Here is a 23,719-nt window from a genome sequence, read left to right as displayed (position 1 = left end):
TCGTTTTGAAAACTCAAACTACTACTTTATTATTGTTATATAACATTAAACAAAACTACTGTCATTTAACTTTTGAATAACTATAAAATTCATTCTATATACAAAATACAGTTTGAAATACATTTTTCATAATAATAGATAATTTTAATTTTGATTAAAAGACAAAAAATAGGGAAATACTATTAAAATTCTTTTTACATGTAATTACTTCATATAACACAAAATAACTTATAATCATCAAATATGATTTTTATAAGGTAATATTATAATAATGGGTACTCATTCGGAATTCCCAACCAAAAGTTATCTACTTTTTTTTTAACGACATACACTTTAAAATTGTGCAATATCATAATACATAAAAATGTATATTTTAATGATTAAATAAAATTAATTTGGAGAAATGAAGTATAATTAAAATTTCATATAATATATTTTTAAATACAACATTTATTAAAAATCACATTTACAATTACTTTTATAAATACAATACAATACTTATTTTACTAAATGATAATTATACTATAAGATGAAACTCATTAATACGTTGAAGTATCAAATTAAACAAATCTTCCTCATTCTTATGTTGGTGATGCAATGGAAAATAGAAATTCAACAAACTCTATTAGCTATCATTAAACATTTCATCATTGTTGTATATAATTTGTATATTTAATGTTAATTAGATGAGGTTAGCGAGCAAAGCGAGTGTAGGTTATGTTGAAATATGTACAATTCATAATTATCGTTAAAAAAAAAAATAGAAAGATTTGGGGGAGAAATTCCAAAAGAGCATCTCATAATGTTTTCATTATATACAATATGGGTAAATTATATAATTTATATATATTTTTAATTTAATATGGGAAGCAACTTATCCATTCCTGTTGTGATCTGTATAATAGATCACAACTGTTATTATCATGATCAGAAAAAAAAATCATTTATATATTAACTTTTTATAAAGATCAATAGGCCATTTTCTGTAATATATCCATAATTGTTTATATGAAAGCAAATTAACCTTAAAACTTAAAAAAATACAATACTCATACTACAATAACCATGAGATCTGTTATATTGAGATAATTTAAAAATTTCTGTTATATAATTAACACAGTTGTTTATCAACTGTATTAATACAATTACAAAAGTAATATTGCACTAATTTCTGTTAGTATAATAACTGATACATATAAACGGTAATTTATACTTAACTAATACATTGGTAGTACACAATTTTTGAGTAGGAAAGAAGATCTTTTAATGCCATAACATTTTAACCAATAAACTTTACTACTATTATCTAGGCTTTAAATTATAGCTGAGATTATCACAGGTAAGGTAAAAATTAGGCTTTGGGCTGCAAATTTATACATACACAGTTTTCTATAAAAGAATTTGCAAAATTTTAACTAAGTATAATCAAATGTTCATCAATTTAACATTAAATTATCAAAACACAAAAAAATTGTTTTAAATTTTGTTTGCTTTAATTCATTTACCAGATCTTTTAATATTGTTTTACATAATTAATATTTCAATTTCTACTGCCATTAGCCACTTCCAAATGAAATTTTATGATCAGCATTTTTGATCTACTCCATTACAGAAAGAGTAATTTTTTAGTCTTCTCTTCATGCAGATAAATAAAATAACTTGCAGTAAATATTACATACAAAAAATAACAGTTTACATTAATAAAAACTAACTAAAAAATAAAACTTTATATATTTGCAGCAAATATATAAAGTTTGGTCAAAATGTTTAATCAACATTTTAATTTCCTGCAATAGAAATGCCCAGATAAGAAAGCTTTTTTTTGTTTGTTTTTGCAACTGTAATCATCTACATATGTAATTAGTTGCATACGTAATTACATGATACATATGTAATTAGATGCATAGTTTAGATCTGACATATACATGAGTAAGTTGTGTTTGACAATTTTTTTAATAATTTATAATAGAAAATCACAGTACATGAAATTTTATACAAACATTTGTTTCTGAAGAAATAAAAGAGTTGCAGAAGGTTTTTGATGAATCGCAGTATGCATGAAACAACAGTTTACAAATTGTAAAAATATTTCTAAGATGGTTGAGCAACAGTTGAAAATGACAGAATTGGAAGATCAAGCCCCTCAATATTTGGGCTCAGTCTTCCGAGGTTAGTAGAGTACTTTGAATGGAGGAGTTCTCAGAACTTTTAGGTACACATTAACAATGAAGATATGGTAAAGGGCCCAATTTGTTAGGCCCTTTATAGTGATAGGTGATTTCAATGCAAAATGTGTGGAATAGGGATGCTCAATTACATACCAGAAAGGGGTGCTCCTAGCAGACGCGGTGCCATTTGTTTATTAGAGAGGTGGTGGCATCTCATTTATTATGGGCTATAATGTTACAATTCTCTTTGATGTGACATAGTTATTTATGAAAATTATTTCTAAATAGCACATATGCACCAATAACTAATATTATTTTGAGCTTTGTTTTAGGCCTACAAAACTACAAAATAAAAATATTAAATTCCACAAAAAATACATAAATATAGTATTAAAGAATTATCAGTAAAAATAATATAATTAAAATCATTATTAAATTTATTATAAAAAAAATTATGAATACTATAGATATTAAGTTCATACTATAATAAATGTAAAATTAATTTAAAACGTTAATTTGTATTATATTTTTAAACATAAAGTGATTTCCTACAAAATAATTTATATAATAGCGCAGATGAAATAAATAATTAATAATTAAACAACAAATTTGAGTAAATAATCATAAAAATAAACAAATAGTATAATAAAAATTATAAAAAAAAATAAAAATAATAGTAAATACAAGTGTATATGAATCTGAGGTCTTACTTTTGTCAAAATCAGTAGCACATGTTGCACATGCTGGGTTATAGGAGTGGGGTAGAGGAGGCAAGAAGAGGCAGCTTGTAGGTGGGCCCCATAGTTAGATTTTACATGTACTATAATCATTTTAACAATATTATGATTAAATCAGAAACATATTCTAACAAACAGATTCCCAGACTAAACTTAATTCATGTACCATATGCATTTTAACAAAAATTGTTTAAAATTTCCTTACTACAGTGTATGCTACCCTTGATTATAAAAACACAGTTCAGTTTATATATAGTAATGCTCAAGAACTTAGTTAACATTCAGAAGTACAAAGCTGATTTAGGAATAACGAAAATAAAAAAAAATGATAAAATAATAAAAATATGTTGCTTAAGTATGAAGCATGGGGGACAAACTAAAGAGAGAAAAGTGAGATCCATACATCATAGGTAAATTTTTTAGAGGCAGAGCAGAATGACCAAGTGTGGCTCATGTCTCACATAAGAGATAAGAAATGTCAGATTAAAATCAAGGTACAGAAAATTGAATCAAGCAAGCTTAACATTGGTTTGACGTATCAAATGAGTGAAAGAAAAATAGTGCCAAAAAAATTTTTGAATGGTGATTAATAGAAGAAAAGACGAACCCAAGAGACAAAAAAAGCAGTAAAGTGGAAAAGATGTTTCAAGAGCAAGCTAGAAAGGGAGATGCCCATTATTTAGGTTCACTCTCCAGCCCAATAAGCTAAATACTAAAATGGACAACTAAATAAAGCATTTTATTGAACTAAAATTTAAGCAGATAAAAATTCTATTGAAATGTTGATTTCTAAGATTCACAGGTTCTGCTTTTTTTGACATCATTTAGAACAACAAAATTCAAAATGATACTCTCCTGTTTATAACTTCTAAAAATTCCTTGACAAGGTAGAATACAATCTCACTTTTTAACTGACTACAAATTTTGATTGTTACAACTTATAGAACAATAATTTTACAATTGAAAATATTTGTAAACATTAAACTATACATTTGTAATTAATAATTTTTCTTATTACATTTGGTTTTCATTGGAAAACATTTTAAGTTCAAGAGTTAAATTAACAACTTAATTTATAACTCAGATCCATTTTAAGGAAACAAATGTTCATATGATATCTTGACAAAGATTTATCATACTGCTGAAATTTCTTTGAACATAAAAATTGCTTGTCCTAGCAATTTGATCACTGCAGCATGCTAGGATGCAACAGTTTTTGAATCACTATTCTAACATATGAATATCTAACAATAAAGAACTGTATATATCAGTTCTGTATCATACAAATTGAATTCATATTTTGTACAGCACAGAAGAAATAAAAATATCCAGTTTAGCATAAAACTAAGTGTGGTTAAAACAATATTTAGAATGATCAAATAATACTGTCTGAATTAACAGCTCACCTTTAAAGTATGATAATATTAAGATCTGCTGTATCTACTCTAAAATAAAGTTAATAGCGAAGACTTTAATTTTGGTCTAAATAATAAAATCGTATTCCACTCTAGTCTAGATTATAATTAAGTCAATAAATTCTAAATCTTGATTACAGAATTGAAGAAAGTTAAGAATAGAGAAGAATAAATTGAAAATAACATGTAATATTTTTTAGAAAAGGAAAACTTATAATAAATATTCACGTACACCCGTACAAACATGTACACATTACAAGTTATTAAAAATAAAAACTGTAATTTCATGACAAAGTTTACAATATAGTAATTAATAAAAAAGTGTTAATGTTTTTACTCTATAAAAACTGGAAATGTTATTTTTTTGTACAAGTATACTACAGGATTAATGAAAAGAAATTAGAATAACTTCAGCTGCATTATTATATTCAATGGCAATTCAACCACAATAGGCACAAAGATATATTAATTTAGAATTAAATTTTCTATAAAAAATTTGAAGTGCAAAAGTTAAATATTAATAAAAATGTTTTAATCTAAGAGGAAACTTATGCAAGAATGAAATATGTGAACTTTATATCTTCTTGTATATTAATCATTATAGTAAAGCCTACTTATCTTTAAATTTTACAACAGTTTACTAATATAATATTTTTTTTTTTTTTACTAATTATATAACTCCAGTCTTCATTCTGAATTTGACGATGATAAAACTCAATTAACCAGAATAAGCTGTTAGTTAAGCAATAGTGCTTAAATAATAAATAGAACAGGAATTTTACAAAAAAAATAAGTTAGTAATTTGGCTAAAATATAAGCGAATTGAAACTCATTGTAATCAGAGAAGGTAAACATCAAAAAGATTTCATTTTTTAGGAACAGAAACTTTGCAATACTTTTATGACTTATAACTTAAAATCACATTTTAAATTTAAAAAACATGGTAAAAAATAATCCTACAAAGAATGTTAGACTATACATTATTCAAGAGTAAAAAATCTACTTTAAATATAATACTAAAATCACCTTACCAATCAATTAGTATATTTTCTCCTCATGTTTTCCCTAATATTTTCAGCTAATCAGCCATCTACATTATTTTATTTCATTGACTATCAGTTAGTTATGACTTTGTTGATCGATTGATTTTACTTACAAATTTTATTTATACTTTATATTCTAATATTAACTTAAATAACAATTATCATCTTGAAGATGGCTGAGTAGCTGAAACCATTAGAGGAATATACAAATTGATTGGTAAAGTGATTTCAACATTAATTTAAATTATATTTTACCAATGATGCCATGTGTACAAAATTCAATTTAGATCTACTTTAGTTCACTCTAAGTCTACTAAGATATAAATGTAAGTGAAAATTTAATGAAAATGTTTTAAAAATATCTTTATAAGCCATTTTATAAGAACTGTAGTTTCACTAGAGACAAAAAAATGTTAACTAGAAATACGATCTTAAAGTAATTGAAAATTTTCATATATATTATTTATTAAATTTTCTGAGAAAAAGGTATGGCATTTTTTTCTTGAAAATTTATCATATTTCAACACACACCTGACTATAATAAAACTTAACTTTTCAGCATTCTTACATCCCATTATTAACTGTATCCCTTGTAGCTAAATGATCCCATAACATTTGGAATAAAGAAAGTAATAGCTATGAACAAAAATGAGGAAACTGAAATAAGGATATATCATCATGATTAATTTCCTATAAACAATGAAAATGAAACAATGTTACAATCTGTTATCCTTCAGAACGATAACAGTGTGCTGCTGGCACTTAAGTCTTACCACTACTATATCGAGCATGACTGGACATTGTATTTGTTACACCAACTGATACGTTGAGTCTAACTTGACATTATATAATGCAATTTTTTAATTGCATAATAATAATTTAATTTAAAATTATTAAAAATAGTAATTTTTTTCTTTCAAATATTTTTTAATACTTCAAAAAAAACTGGATTTGTTACATTTCAAGCTTCTACAAAGTTTTGCATTGTTATTATTACTATTATAATAATAGGACCAACTTAGTAATTTATAGTGTGCAGTATAGAACCAGTATTTCATGAATTCAAAATACAAGGTATACTTTTAAGATGTTTGAAAGTAGTTGGCTATATGTGACTATAGTATCTATTATTGCTAGTAGTAAAGTGTCTGTTTTAAATTAAAAATTTTAAATTTTGAGTTTTTTGTGATGATTAGTATTTTGTTAATATAAATACAAATTAGTGTTTTTCAAATTATTTTCAAAATAATAATAATAATTGAACTCTTACACTGAATCATTTGTAAACAAAATAAAAATAAAGATCCCTGAATGAGAAGTTAACAATCATCAGTAACCAAAGAATATGAAAGTAGTGATGACGAACATATGCCTCAAGGAGAAAATAAACTTGATTTATTGGAAGACAATGCCTAATTTACTAAATTCATCACAATTTTCAGTTGCTTCATCATATTCTGATGAAGCATAAATTACTGTAAGAAATAGAGTTGGGAGACTTATAAGCGATGATGGGAATATGGAAATTACCCATCAATCTACCTCTACTAGTCATTATATTGGACATTATGAAACATAGACTAACATAACTGACAATGAAAATTACCTTCATGTTATTAACTTCTCAGCCTGCGAAAAGTTGTAGGACTAAAAGTTCCATCCAGTTGTAAATCACCTCATGAGTTTTTGAATTATTTTTCTCTCAAACTTGGCTAAAATAAAACACTGACAAAAAGGAATGGATATCCTAAAAAATATAATATCAGAAAATAAAAACGCTAGGAAAATAGAAAACGCTATCTGGCAACATTAGAAAAATGTAACTGAGAATGAAATGAGAGCCTTTATTGGAGTGATTATAAATATAGGCGTTTCTAACTTACTAACTTTGGAATCAAACTGGTATCAAGCATTTAATTTATCAGGAAAATATTTCTATGCAAACAATTTTTCAAAATATTTTGGGAAACAATTTCGCTAGACAGTCAAATGATGAGGACAGACACAAAGAGTAAATAACTTCCTTAATTACCTAAATTAAAAATTCACAGAATGCTATGTACCTCATGAAAATTTGTCTACTCACAAGTCTACAGACTCATTCAAAGAGAAGATACATTTTTTTATAAATAACCCCAAGCCAAGTGGGGCCTTTGAGTATATGTTTTGGCAGATTCCAAAATGAGTTATATTTATACATTTATTCCAAATTATGCAAAAATTACAACAAATGGTTTGATGACCAGATCTTGCTTTACAAGTATGTGTAATTGTGTTGAAAATTTATCAAAATTTAGAAAATTCGATTCCTGACAAGTTTTATGTGAATCCCACCTTAGCTGCAGAACTTTTAAAAGCTGACTGATTTCTTCTTTGACCAATTATGGCCGATCGAAAACAATTGCCAGAGGACAAAACTTTCACTCACTTGATAACTAAATCAAATGTTCTGATTAAACTGCTAAAGATTTTAATCAAACACACAATAATAAAAAAAAAAAACAAGATGGCCACCATATCAGTTTACGCATACTTTTTAAAATAATAGTGTTGTTTGTTGTCAGATTTTTACGACTAAGGTGTCATTTTGTTCAAAAAGAAATGCTTCATAATTTTTATCATTCAACACAATTTGATAATTGTATAAGATTGAAAAATTGAAACAACCGCCATTTTGAAATTTGTCAAGAGTATCGTTATTTTTTTCCTATTAAAAAATGCTAGTTTAAAATAAAGTACACAATTTTATTGCATTACCTCCAACCGTTCTTGAAAAATAATTTTTTCTTAAAAATACAAAATCGCAGACTGACAAAAAAATATATGTTTTAAGACCTATGTTCACTGGATATTTTTTCTTCAGTATGTTAAATAGAATCACTTCCTAGAGTTTAGCCTCACCTTTAAAGGGCACCCTGTATGATGAGGATAAAGGTAAAAGAACGAAGTACTTACTTTCTGGAATTGACAGGAGTTAGAGGAAGGTAAGTCAAAATACACTACTGACAAAGATTTAATAAGAGTGAAATTACATTAAAAAAAAATTTTGTTGTAAAGGAAAATATAACCTTTTTTTCTTTAAATTTTTTATTCGAGTTAGGCTGATCTAGTGGAATTCTTTGAACCAAATTTTTATTTCTATCACCATCCTTCTAGAGATTCATGTCAAGTAGAAACCTTTTCAGTGACTTTTCCACCTACATTCATTTTTTTCTTATTCTAGCTGTTAAAGTAAAACGGAACAGGATAAAGTTCTTTAGATTTCATATTTGTTTGAGCAGATGACACAGATAATGCAGGGAGGACACATTTGTTTTTGTTCAGGAAACAAAATAAAAATTATAAAAGAAATACCACTTTATATCAACAATGAAAACTGCATTGTGTTTGGCCAGTTATTCCACAGTTGCCACTTGTTTCTATGGAACTGAAGAGGACTAAGAAAACAACAAATCTATTCTCCAGTGGCATGAACATCTTCAGTTGCACACTGATCAATATTGATAATCACTATATCAGCAAACAGTAGCAATGGGTTTAATTTAAAGAACAAAGGAATATGGAAGTAAATTCTGGTTCCCTTTTTCACAATAATAGATGATTAGCTCGCAAAGCAGCTATGCATTTAAGAGCTATAAGTTCTTATGAAAGAAACTCACTTCTAACTGGCACAAAGCATAACATTTCCTTTCCTCTGCAAAAAGATAGCTCAAAATTTGACCTGACTAACTACTTTAACATTAACTTGATAACATTTCTTTGTCACCATTCTGTCTTACAGTTCTAATTAATAACATATCCTGGCTAATTGATTCAGGTAAGTAACAAGTAACAGGAGTACTAATTACATAAAACCATGGGATGCAGCTGCCTATTGTCCAAAATAAACAAAGTAACAATGAATATCTGGAGTCTTCAGAAATATCAATGAACCCATCAATGCGTATATTAAACTCTTATTTAAAAAAAAAAACAAGCATTGCAACAAAGTAATCACTTTTTAATACTCAGACTAAGGTCATAGAATCACTTTGAAATTTTTGCTATTTGATAGTAGAAGTATTAAAATGCATCTTTTAAATCTAATAATTACAGTGAAATCCCAGTATCCGTTTAAAGCATGAGTGGGTCCATAAATCTACAAAAAGGTGCTAAATAAATGTGTTAATTTTAGTAAATTTTGTGTATGGTATTTGAAAAGAAATATATAGAGGCTTTTGATACATGCTGATTTACCATCCTACTGACAAAAGAGAAAGTGAAGATAATAAAAAATCAAAAGTGGTAAGAAGCTGGTTGATATAGCATGTGCTTACAATACCAAGCCAACATCAGTTCAACAATAATAAAATTCTAAAAATGTATGAACACTTTACAATGGGCCCTAATAGGAAGACAATTTGTCTTGGAGACTGACATGAAGTAGAAGAGGTAGTAGATGCATGATTCAATGAGGTCTGATCAAGTGGCATTATCGTTTTCTGGGCCAATGCTTCAAGAGAAAGCAAGAGAATATGCAATGTTGTTAAACATGAGGGATCTTCAAGCAAGTGCTGGTTGGCTGTTTCGTTTTCGTGAAAGGTATGGCATAACTTGGAATATCATTGATGGGGAAGCTAAAAATGCCACTATGGATGCTGGCTGCTCTGTTATGAAAAGAACATCATCTAAAAAATCTGATTGAAAATTACAATAAGAACATATTTTCAATGCAGATGAAAATGCATTTTTTTAACATATGTTACCAAATAAGGTAATGTCCAATAATGGAGAGAATTGTATAGCTGGAAAACAGTCAAAAGAAAGAGTAACAGCATTATTTTTCTGCAATGCCATTGGTACAGAGAAACTGAAATCTATGTTTGTAGGGCATCTGACAAAGCCTACATGCTTCAAAGGTGTGGTATCTCTGTCATTAGATTTGCAGTCAATAGAAGAGCATGGATGACCAAGAATTATTTATAGACTGGCTGCCTGAGTTTGACAAAAATATGTGTAAATAGAAAAGGAAAATCCGCTCATTGGTGGATAACTGCTCTGCAGATAAAGTAGGTTGCACGTTAGAAAATACTAAACTTGAATTCCTTTCTTGTTAATTACACATCTGTATTAAAGCCACTGAGCTAGGGAATTATTTGTAATGTGAAGATCTACTTCTGTCTGGTACAATGAATTTTTACCAACTTTAAATTGAAAGTCCCAACAAAAATCAAGTATTATAATTATATTAAAAGATTATTTTAAAAAGGCTTGATCACAACTACAACCAAAATATCAGATTTTTATGAACTCACACCTTGTGGTGTGAAGTCAGATCACCAGATATTATAACTAAATCCGTGCTTAGTTTTTGACTTCTGGTTTTACATTTTCGTCAAATGATTCCTGAATGCATATAATATTAACATGTATTGTTATCTTCGAAGACCTAAGTTTTCGAACCGAAGGTTATTACTATAAAAATAAACTGTAAAAAGTTTTTACAGTTCAATCATGAATATAGAAATGAAAATAAACTACAAAACAACTTAAAAGCCTGATCAAATCCAAATGTAAGTCGGCCTTGCATATAGGTCAATACCTCATTTCATGAGAGAAAATGTAGGAAAAAGCCACAACCTTATAACGAGCAAATATAGTAAAATGATTTTGTGATGCATTTTATACTGAGATTTCACTGTATAACATTAAACTTGTAAATGAAAACTGCTGACATAACAGGCCTGTATCAGCATATGATTATTACTATTTTATGTAAAAATAGTATTGTTAAAAGGTTTATAATGATCCTTATGAGGGTCTTATTACTGAAATTTTAGAATAACACCACTGTTATGTGTTAAAATTTCTTGCTTCTTCAAAGAAAGCTACAGAATCACTTATCTTGCAAACTAATTTAAAAGAACAACAATAAAATGTTGAAAAGATATGAAAACGCGCACAAATTGGTAATATGCATTCAACTGCAAAAAATTTCAAACTAATGCCCATAAAATTAATAACAAATACCCTTTTTTAAGATTAAATTTTAACAAATATTTCAAACAAATTTTGAAAGAATAATATTGTTTCGTATTTGAGTATCTAAATTAGTACTTATTCTTAAATTTATGGCTTTTAGTCTGAGCTAAAATTTCTGTTGAAAAAATACAAATGATTATTGATAGGTTTCAATGAAATTCTAAAAATAAAATTATAAGTTGTTAAAAATTATATCAAATTTCATGACATAGTAAAAAATTATATAATTATTTTACATAATATTTCAAATTATCTTGTACTTAAAATTATAACTACGCAACATTATAAATTCTTATTTAATTACAGATAAGTAGGATTCTACTGTAAAGCAAACATATAGTAAATGTCCATGCTCAAAACAACCTTCATCGATATAAATAAATATATATACATATATATTCATGTTGCAGAAGATATACTACAATTAATTTTAATGAACTCAACTCTTAATAAATGAACAATAGGATATGTTGTGAACCCCAATAATAATCTTTGATTGAGCAAGTAGAAGGTACATCTTGAATCAATCAAATGACAAATCCCATTAACCCATTATAAACATAACTACGCTTTAGTAAATCACACTCAAAATGAACCAGAAATGTAAATCACACTTATTAATGGCAATATTATATTAAAATAAATACAGTCTTCATTATTATTATTATTGTATTGCAATATGTCACACTGATGTTTCATTGTTATCATTGGCAGGTCCAACAGGGTTATTAACAGTGATGGTAACATTAGTAGTAGAAGTATTTGTGGTACCTTCAACTTCTGCCACCTTTTTTTCTTTCAATTTAGCCTCAAGTAATTGTCTACATTTATCTTGATTTTTTTTAATAGGTGTTCTACTAGGACTTGATTTTCTACTATTAGAATATGATTTTAACATTCTAGCTCTGTAAAAAAAAAAAAAAAAAACTGTAAAAAATATAACAAAATGAATTTTTATCAAGAAAAATAACAGTTAAACAAACAAGAATACAATGAATTAAATATAAAATTAAAGAAAAATAATAATAATAACAATGAATTCTTTAAACTTCTTTGAAGACCTGTTCGTAAAAATAAGATTATATTTATTATGATGTATTTAAATTGTTGTACATAATAATATTTCTAACATCATAATTTTATTGAAGTAAACTTTGTATGCTGGAACTTACTATCATTTTCTCTATTTTTTCTATGATATAATTGATAATAAATATAGACTGTAAATAACAAATATGGTTTGTTAAGAAATATGGATTTTTTAAAATTATTTAAGAAGTAACCATTAAATTAAATTTTGAAATGATAAAGTAATTTTTGTCATTAAAAATAATGAGAAAAATGAATAATTTTTATTAAACCAATATAATTTAAATTTAGAGGTGGTTTTTGTTTGACACTGTGTTTGATAATTGTAATACTTGAGACTACCCTAACTTTAGCTGGAACCACTGTAGTACTAATCTTGAATTTAAACTTGTTTTATGATGAGTCTAGATCAAAGGATTTACAATATTAAAAAGACTAATTATTTTTATTTATTCCCCCCTCCCAAAAAAAAGTGAACCCTGTTAATTTTTTAATTTTATATATATGATAAAACTAACATTAATTCATGCAAAAACTGTGCCTATTTTCACAAATTTTCTGAACAAAAAGAAGCTTTTACAAAGTTTAAACAGTTCCCTAGCTAAACATCCATTCATAAAAATATTTTTAATGTTTATAAAGGCATAATACCTTGGATGAAAAGAACCAGTTTGTTTTACATTATTAACAATGTTAAATACAAGAAAAAGTTTTCAAAAGATTCCATTCAGAATAAGAAAAGTCTAGTTCAGATGAGTTATTGTTTATAACTTTCCAATACAGATCTGTATTCAGATGAATCAGATAATTTTTGTATTTCACACATTCAGGTAATGAACTTCAGTTATTATTATTCAATTATATAATCATTCTTCAATTAATTTATTGACCACAGGCATTATGTATGGTTTGAAGAATTATAATTATTGCACTTTTAATTTCAAAATCAGAATCAGAAATTTTTCTAACACTACCACAATACTCATCTTAATTTGACAAACATAGGCTGCGAGTTCTTTTCTACAGACAAAAATCTGAATTGTCCTGCATTTTCTACACAACTTTCATTGAACTGCTTTAAGCTGACAAGTGTTTCTGTAAGCACTTAACAACTTTACATTCATACAGCAAAAAGTAACATAAAAATGTTGCATGTTTCAAAAGCTTTCATAAGTTAACAAATACTTACGCATCAATCAATTTAAGTAATAGCCTATGGAAAACTTGATATTCCTCGTCACCAAATTCACTAGGATCATGTCTAGCATGTTCATATAAATCACAGAATTGATGGACCATTCTTTGTCCCATACCATTCAATGGTGCTGCTAATGTAGTTAATAAATATGCCCTTAAATTCTCAGTAGGATGTCTATGTAAACAACAATCTTGTTTTGTTATTTCTGCTTCTGTGTTTAAAACAAAATTAACATTAAAATAATTAACTGATACTGAAATTACATATTACAATGCACAATATAAAAGTCTGGCTCTTAAGCCTTTAGGCATATAAAATCAGGTGTGAATCAGGAAAAACAATTCACCAGTTCTGAAGCTTCACCTTTTACAAATAAATAAGTTAAGAAAATAATTTTTTTAATTCAATTAAAACAATAACACTCCCATTAAATCATAGTGTCATCAATGCCAAAAAAATGTTATTTTATTAACTCTAACATCCAAGCAATTAGTAAATTTTATCATGTTATCTGTTTTTTTTTTTTTTTTTTTTTTTTTTTTTTTTTTTTTTTTTTTTTTATTATTTACTCTAGGTAAGTCCCTTCTACATTGATTTCCAACCTTTTATATTTCCAGTTAAACCTTTGGACTAAACTAACGACTTCTAAATGGTCAGTTGACTCTACAAGAATTTGGTTTAAAGTAGAGACAGGTTGTGTCTATTTTAGCAGTTCATTTATTCTATGTTAAGGATAGTTATTTTCTTTTATTATTACTAATAATAATTTTTTTATTATTATCACTATTTGTACTCAGCATAGATATTAATATTTAAATGCGCATTGCTTATTTGTGGAATTTTCAGTAATCATTAAATTTAGTTAACTAGTTCTATTATTTCATTGTCTACCTCATAATTTTTTTTGTATTTATTTTTCAATGGTTAAAAACTTAAACTAGAACAATTTTGAAAATATGAAAAAAGTATATTCATAGTGAATGTAGAAATACTACTGGCAATGTTAGTAAATATTTTTGTGAGAAAAAAAAAAAGATTACTTCATCTTACTGAATGTTCAACAAAAAGAGTGGCTACAACAGTTAAATTGGTACAAACTATTTCTAACATCAGAATAGAAGTGAATACTGGTAATAAAGCTAAAGTACTAACTCTTGGGAAAAATAGTGTGTCAAAATTTTATTGTTAATGATTTTGATACAGGTGTTATCAGAACCGTTCAAAGGTTTTACATTATGAAGAAAGAAGTTCTGACTGTAAATAATTGTTAACCAAAAATGAAAAAGGACATATTTGTGGTCAAAAGAAACTCTGAAAAAACTTTTAGTTGTGATGGATAATGTGCCAAATCATTTGATTCAAATTGACAAATAGCTACTACAAAAAGTGGCTGCTGATAAATAACATGCACTATAACCATAACACAATGAGAGCAGAGTTGTTTCAAATCATTTGCTAACAGTCATCTCAACTGAGATACATCACTGATAAATTCTTACAAGAAGAAAAGCACAAGAGATAAGGCTTTCTCTTATCAATACAAGCAAAATCAGAAGGGATATATCTGAGTCAGTGAATAATGCCACTGCTAAAAAAACATGTATAACAAAATGTAAAAGTAACAACTAAATGTTTGAAGAAATAATGACTGAACGCTGAAGATAAACAGTGAAACATGTTAAGGAGCTGGAAAAGAAAATAACTGTTTAATGAAGGCAGAAGTCCACTAGCTGGTGATCCATCTTGAGGAGTTGTCAGAAAAATCTTGCGATGAGGAAAAAGGCACTTTCAGACTTTAAAGAAATAGATTCAAATTAATTTCTTTACTTGTAAATTTTAAGTTCTTTATTGCGATTAAGCAACAAATAAAACTGTTTATTTTGATAGCTGCATTTTAAGTTATGGAATTTGAGTATAATATTTGAAATTTTTTCATAGATAGAATAAATATTGAATTATTTATTCATCATTTGTTTTATTTTTTTAATTTTATTCCATTTTTTTTTAGGCAATGAATCATTTTAAGTTTTTAAAATAAATCTCATAATGACATGCATAAAAAAATTGTTATAACCATTAAAAAACCTTTCTTTTCCCATTAAACCATATGCATTGTACAAATGATTGTGCATATTGAACAATCACTTAGTAAATTCAATACACAATGGTAGTGGTATTACCATTATGTTTTTAATACAACACCCATATCCATGAAAGAGCCAATTACATATTCAAATATTTTTTATCACATCTGAATGAGAATCATTCAGCAATGTGATTGAAGTTGTATACCAATGAAAATCTGTTAGTTCTCATTTCTCGCATATGAAGTCAAATTATGAAGTAAATAAGTTAAGTTTCTCATATATCTAAAATTATGCTGCAGAATGGTACTGATCACACTGCAGTGCTAATCAAGTTCAGACATAATCTTAATTTGGTCATGCAGTACATGCAAAGTACTTTCAGAACTAGCAAAATAAAACAATCATTATACAGAGAAGACAATCTCTAAGCAAACACACTCCTGGAGTGTATAAACAGAAATGTACTGACTGCACAATGTTCTACACAGATCAAATGGAATGTAGTTTCAAACAAAAATACAATGAATAAAATGCTTAAATGTTGCTGAGAAGTATTAAGTGAAAGTGATCAACATTTGCCAACCATCTTATACAACAAATCCATCAGCAATGACAATAATCTTGATATTTTAAGCTTATACAAAAAGGAACTAGATCTTAATGTACTTGAACATTGTTAAATATATTACAAACTAAATGAATGGATAAAATTTAAATTTAACACAATTTTCAACCATTTTCTAAATATGTATTGCCTAATTAAAAAGAAAACCCACCAGTAGTATATTAACTGACATCAATTCGAGAACTGTAGCACCAGTCACTGAAGAAGTTGCAAAGACTGACTGAAATCTTTTGATGGAAATTATTAAAAATATTATATTATAAAATTTGGTCCGATTTGTCATGGCAAACATTTTAAAGTTTATATTAGTAAGTTATTATAGAATAGTAAACAAGTAATTTTAATCATCAAACAGCATGACATAAATGAAAACACTTAAAATGAATGAATATTAAATATTTCATACTCTAAGTTATGAAAATTTTTTTTACAAAGATCTTTTGACGCCGATTACCAGAATATTCCTCAGAGCCATATTCAGCAGCATTTTGTAATTTTAAGTTACAAGATATAATACCACAAGTAAGGAATTGACAGTTAGCTCTGGAAGATCTTTGGAAGAAAAATTTCTATTAATTTGAAAGTGAGCAATTTGATAATTTTAAATATAAATAATTATTAAATTATTACTTTATATAAAATAGCATTTTAAATATTAGACTTTTTTTATTAACTATTTTTTTTCCTTTTAACCACAAGAAAACTATTTTAAGCTTTTCCTAAACATCTAAATTTACTGATTGGAAGTCTCATGAAGATTGGATCAATGGTTCTAAAATAACCATGGGTATATGTGCAGATCAAATTCAAAAACTACTAACTTTTAAAAGTTAGTAGTGTTTAAAAGTTAATTATAAATAAATAACACACACACCAGAGATACAATAATTCAAAAACAATAAAGTTTGCACACCTACCTCTCTAATCTTCATAAGAAAAATAAGAATAATGAAAAAATTGAGTAAATAGAAGAAATATACATATATTTACTTACCTAACAATTTAACATCATCTACAGCTTTTAATCTACAATAAAATGGAGGTAAATGAGATCCAGGTGGTAAAATATATTGTGAATCATTATCATTTATCATCTTCGGCTCATAAACTATCTTTGGTATAATATCAATTCTTCTGTGTATCTCTCGTTTTAGAGACTGCAAAATTAACATAATTAAAATTCAGTATAAGAATGCGTGTAACATTTGACTCATTGATTTACAAGATATCCAGAACACTGACCTATAGGTCAATTGATGGGTAATTTTGTTGATTTCGGACCCATGGATAGCATAGCTTAAGCCCTAATTCACGCAGTGAGTATATTTGTACCATAATGCAGATATACTCACTGCATCTTTGGATTACCAAGCCAGATTAGAAACCCACCACAGAATAGTGGCCAGGACAATATTGAAAAATTGCTGGCAATAAATAAAACTAGTCTGTGTGGCACTAAACTATCTTTCTCCTCTACAGGAAGGCGTGATAAATCCCTGCTGATAGTTAAAAAACAAGGAACAGAAGTGAAAAACAGATAGTATTTAACATCTTCAACCAATAAACTCTATGAAGCTTAAATTTATGCTAGCATACCAAACAATTTAATTGTAAAAGCCAGGAATTTAACCTCCTGAGGTTAAATTCCCATTTTCAAATGGAAAATGAGATATTTCTATATAATTCTGCTTAAGACATATTTGTTTGATTCTAAATAGGCTAGCTTAGGGATTTTACCTAACCCTGAAGGATATGAAACTTCAACATGTTTTATAGTTCTTAATTTCTATAGGTTCATGAAGCTGACTACAATTCTAATAGAAGTATGTTGAGGATAAAAACATCTACTACAAATTTGTTCCTTCATATGTCATAATTAAAATGTACTAAAAAAACAGATGAAACTGAAGCAACTATTGTAAATCTCTGTTCTTCAGACATTCTGACACTAACTTCACTACCAAATAACACTGGTCAACATGATTTTTGTTGACCTATTTTACCAATAGGTGTACTTAATACAATTTTTTATCCTGTTTTCAAATATGTATTAGGAATTTTTTCATCACCCAGTTTTTTGTTATTTTAATTTTTTTTAATATTTATAAAGTTTTTTCGTCCATTTGTCCACTGTCAAGTAAACGCATTCTAGATCCTAGAGCATTGTAAATATTATGGAACCAAATTAGTTAACTCAAAGGATAGTTTTGCTACTATTGTGCAGGTTCAGACGTATATATACATGTACAAATATATTCTAGTGTAGCACACATTCATCAGAACGAGCCAGTTGTGAGATAGTAGTGAACCAGTAAACACGTCATTGTGAGTGCTTAGTGTGTCTGAATTATTGTGTATTATGTATTTACAACTTTATTTCTTTTAATTAGTCATTAGTTACAAAATGCCTAGAATTTGTTTAAATCATCCTAACAATTTTTGTTATGTATGTGGTGAAGTGACGCTCAAGTCCCAAAGGCGAAACCTTACTCCATTAGTAAAAAAGAGATATGAACTTTATTTTGGGTAAAAGTTGGGGACCAAACAAGAACCTGGGCCCCACATATCTGTTATTTATTGTGTTCTATACTTCTCACTGCACGGAAAAATGTTATATGCCACTTGCTATCTCTAAGGTTTGAGGGAATCCAAAGTTCATTCTTCTGAGATGTTATTTCTGCTTAACAAACATTAAAGGGATTACATCAAAATCAAAACATACAGTGGTGTACCCTAATTTGCAATCTGCAATGAGACCAGTTCCACACTGCGAAGAATTACCCATAAAAAGACTCCAGAACATGTGACATTAAATGAAGAGAGCTCAGAGTCCGATGGAAGTAAGGAAGAAAAAGAAACAAACTGTGGTGATACAACTTTTGAACAAAGCAGTTCATTGAGTCTTATTTACTGACTCAAGAAAATCTTAACGATCTCATACGAGATTTAAAGTTACCCAAAAAAAACAGTCTGAAATGATTGCTTCCTGGCTAAAAGGATGGAATCTTCTTCAAAAGAATACAAAGATATGTACTTATCGTAATCGTCATTAAGAATTTAAAGACTATTTCTCTGAAGGAAATGGCTTAGTGTTTTGTAATATTTCTTTTCTTATGGAGACACAACATAACCTGAATGGTGCTAGTTCATTGATTCCTCTAAAGTTAGTGTAAAAGCTGTGCTTCTGCATAATGGCAATAAATTTCCATCAGAACCTGTGACTCACTCTGCTAGTATGAAAGAAACATATGAAAACTTTAAATTTATATTGGAAAAAATTCAATATGTAGTGTATGAATGGAATATTTGTGGTGATCTGAAGGTAATTGTATTTATTCTTGGTCTGCAGCTTGATTATTTACTGTGTGAATGGGATAGTAGGGGCAGAAAAAATAATTTCATTAGAAAAGAATAGCCTAAACATGAATCACTCATTCCTGAACAGAAAAATGTGAAACATAAGCCATAGTGTAATCCTAAAAAATGTGTATCTACCTCATTACATAACAAACTAGAATTAATGAAGAAGTTCCTCAAGGCCATGGACAATACGTCCGGTATCATGTTCTTAAAACAGAAGTTTCTAAAATTAGTGATGCAAAAATTAAAGAAGGAATATTTGTGGGTCCACAAATACAATCACTAATGCATGATGAAAAGTTTGAGGACCTACTGAAACCACTGAGAATGCAGCTTGGCAAGATTCAGAAATTTTACTCATTGTTTTTTTTTAAATCGAAAGCGGAAGATTATCGTATTATTGTCAACGATCTTATAAATATCTGGGTTGTAATATGTCCTTAAAAGTACACTTCCTGCACTCGCACCTAGATTTCTTCCCAGAAAATCTTGGTGCAGTGAGCGATGGGCACGGGGAAGTAGTTAAGAATGCAGAAAGAATTAAAATGTTTGAAATTATAGATGTAGTTAAGAATGCACAAAGTATTAAAATGTTTGAAATTATAGATCCGTCTCTCGGAAACACCTCATGAAGGGAAAACTTATATCATATTTGAATTTGGGGAAAAAATATAATCACAATCACATATTTTAATTCATGAGCCAAAAAAATAATTCTTTGTCCCCCAGTGTAATTAGAAATATCCAAAAATATAAACAAACGTTATATAATATCTAGACTTTCTGTCACTAATATACTTTTACCAAACTTAAATATATTACAGCATATAAGACAAATATGCTGAAAGAAAGGCTGATTGTAATATTCTTTTCATTAGTTTCTGGACCATCAAGACTTAAATACTATTAAATTAGTCAATAATAATAATTAAAACAGTTGTGTCGATTTTACTATTTAAGATGTCTAATTTGTGACGAATGGTAGACAATAATGATTATAATATTTAATAAGTTCCATGTACATACTTATAAAAGATCAGTTCAGGTTAACCTTAAATTTATAAGGTCCTTACTTTTTTAGCTCCATGTCCGATAGGTACGTGTGGGCCTCTTCTAGACCTCAAGGCAAATCTCATAATCTGTCTCTTAGCAAATATAAACAGTAATATAAAAGTCAAAACACCACCTGCTATTATAATAACGACCGTGACACCAGATAATTCTTCTGCCATGATATTTATAACTTTCTTAACCTAAAATAACCTTCATGACTATTATACATTATATTTGACAAGTATTTAATATTAAACAAAACTTCATTTTTAACAGAAACCATTAAATTACATAAAAAAATCAATGTTTTTAGTAAAAGATGTTTATTTCTCAATAGGAATTAAAAACCATCACGCTCCTAATCCAAACACTTGTCATCACTGAGATTCCATGATACTCCGCTTAGATCGTTGTTGTCGGGTTTCTAATGAATCTCAAGGGACAGCTGGCTGCTGTTGATGTTTTATCACAAGTATGTCAATGAAGGAAAAGGTTTTTATTATTATTCGAAAAACCATTTCTTTACTACACTGACAGACTGTCACACGTCTGGTAGTAGGTATCAAAGTATCTATTTAAACTAATATAATCATTATATGGAATATATAATCATTACTTTAATGCAATTATGATAACTATAATATTAGATTCTCGATTCTTGTCCGTTCAGGTATGGCATTTCTCATACGTTACAGAATTCATTAATTTATCACCAGCTCAATGGTAATATATGAATAAATAAGTTAATGTAATTATTTGTGTTTATACGATTTTTTATGATGAACTCTGTTTATATAATGTATTTGTAAAATAGATGTATAATGATTGCCTAAGTAGCATAGCAAAAAAAAATGTATATGACGTATGTATAACAACTTGTGTTTAACCTTTTTCTTTTTTTTGCGAAAAGAACGCAACAGTATCGGCGGGTATTTCATACCGTTATTAATCAATCGCATAGCCTGGACATCAGTCCCTTGCTGCTGGGTCTTCCTAATTATTGGGCGGATAATTAATTGTAAATGCCGGTTGTATATTTGTTTTTATTTCAAGATGGACGTAGTTGAAGATTCTAGAGCAGCGTTTCTCAACCTTCTTATTTTCTCTTTAGCCTTCGGAACCACCGTAAGGTAACTTAAGAGGATGAATAAATTTGATATGTATAATTGTAACTAAAGTGTAGTCTTGTACAGTCTCAGATCGACCGTTCCTGACATGTATGGTTAACTGAAACCACCAAAGAACACCGGTATCCACGATATAGTATTCAAATTCGTTTAAACGTAACTCCATTTACTAGGACTTTAACTTTAGAACTCTCGACTTCGAAATCAGCTGATTTGCGCGATAACAAGTTAACCACTAGACCAGCCCAGTGGGCTACCGTTTCTCAACATTTTTTCTTCCCCGTTTCTCTCCTACTCCATTTTCCTTTTTACTGTTTAACATCCGGGAATTACCGTTCAGGTATTACTTCAGAGGATGATACGTATAAGTGAAAATGAAGTATAGTATTGTACAGTATCAGTTCGACCATTTCCGAGATGTGTGGCTAATTGAAACCCAACCACCAAGGAATACCGATATCCACGATCTAGTACTCAAATCCGTTCTCTTCTACTCCCTAGTTGTTGGCAGCTATAGCTTTGGTTTCCCTTGTTAGAGACTTGAGTTCAGTCTTGGTCCTGTTGTAGAAGGTAGAGAGCACTGTCCTAGCTATGCCCGATCTACTCTGGAGCATCCTTCGCCGTATCTTGTGACACCCTAACCTCTTGAGTAGAATGTCTTCATTCCACTACTATACCGGTGGGTGATTTTGATTAGAATGCTACCACTGTAGCACCTCATCACAAGCTTTGGTAAGGCATCTCATGTGCCAATCTACCCTTTCCTCAGCCAGATTCACAGTGTTGACATCAGCTAGATCAAGGGAAATAAGGAAGTCCAGTTTGTCAAATGTTTTGGTACTCCAGCCTCTTAGACTATCACTTCCGGTACATATATGATTCCTGTTGTCCAACCACATGAGTACTGCTTGATGGTTACTAGCTCTATAGCCATTAGATAGCTATTAGCCCTCCCATACTCTTTAGCCATGTATCCTTTTAGCCAAACTGTTGCTTACAAAGGTCAGGTCAACCATCGAACCCTCTCTTCCCTATGGAAGGTCTAGACCTAACCCTTGTTAATTAGAGCCACCTCTAGCTCTGAAAATATATCCAGGAGCATTCTGCCCCTGACATCTGCTCTTCTGCTGTGTTCCATGTGTTAAAATTGCTGCCAGTAATAGTAGGTTAGTGCAGTCTAATATTCTGAGCTAGTTGCAATAAAATATCCACCTGTTCACACACAATTTTGGGCAACACATAGCAAGAACTGACCTATCTAGCTACAATTTAAGTAAAACTTTGAGAAAGAGAATGATTAAATACTAAATCTTCCCTTTGATACTGTATGGTGTTGAGACTTAGACTTTCAAAAGCATTGAAGAGAATTAAGGCACTGGAGATGCAGTTCTATCAACGGTTGCTTAAGATTAGCTTAATAGGTTTGCATTGAAGATATACTTTAAAGGCAGAATAATAGCAGAGAGATGATTAAGATTGTTAAAAGGTAAAACTGAGTTAGCAATGTGCTTCGCACACTGGTAATACATTCAGAGACTTATTTGCTTTTTTCTATCACACTTGAAGGGAAAACATGGCAAACTGAGTTCAGGTTAATGGAGAATTTCATGGTTGAGGAATTAAAGGCAATGGTTTTCCAGGTCAATCAACACTTTATTCTAGTCAGCTCTAAACGAAGTTGTAATTATCCCAATGGTTGCCAGTATTCAATGGACATGGTACATAAAGAACATGGATGAATACAAAAAGTATAAAAATATAAAAGATGATGAAGGCCAAAACTGTTATCAACATAT

General features: G+C 28.7%; 1 protein-coding gene across 1 annotated transcript; it reads right to left on the bottom strand.

Annotated features, from left to right (window-relative positions):
* Positions 1 to 11,665: 11,665 nt before the first annotated feature.
* LOC142321024 (protein C1orf43 homolog) lies at positions 11,666 to 21,369 on the bottom strand. Its single transcript, XM_075359018.1, has 4 exons — positions 20,817 to 21,369; positions 17,378 to 17,540; positions 13,663 to 13,882; positions 11,666 to 12,289 (listed from the first exon to the last, which is right to left on the bottom strand). Exons 1-4 carry the CDS (start codon positions 20,973 to 20,975, stop codon positions 12,067 to 12,069), a joined length of 765 nt encoding a protein of 254 aa, XP_075215133.1. The 5' UTR covers positions 20,976 to 21,369; the 3' UTR covers positions 11,666 to 12,066.
* Positions 21,370 to 23,719: the final 2,350 nt, after the last annotated feature.

This window comes from Lycorma delicatula, chromosome 3, assembly GCF_047948215.1.
Source record: "Lycorma delicatula isolate Av1 chromosome 3, ASM4794821v1, whole genome shotgun sequence".
NCBI classification, from domain to species: domain Eukaryota; kingdom Metazoa; phylum Arthropoda; class Insecta; order Hemiptera; family Fulgoridae; genus Lycorma; species Lycorma delicatula.
This window is presented reverse-complemented; position numbering and strand designations above follow the sequence as displayed.

Bases quoted from the DNA above. Each gene is read 5' to 3' on its own strand.
- LOC142321024 (XM_075359018.1), bottom strand. From the start codon at position 20,975: ATGGCAGAAGAATTATCTGGTGTCACGGTCGTTATTATAATAGCAGGT. The intron at 17,541-20,816 runs GTAAGGACCTTA...TTAATTTTGCAG, and splicing joins TCGGACATGGAGCTAAAAAA to TCTCTAAAACGAGAGATACA. The intron at 12,290-13,662 runs GTAAGTATTTGT...TTTTTTTTACAG, and splicing joins TTACTTAAATTGATTGATGC to AGCTAGAATGTTAAAATCAT.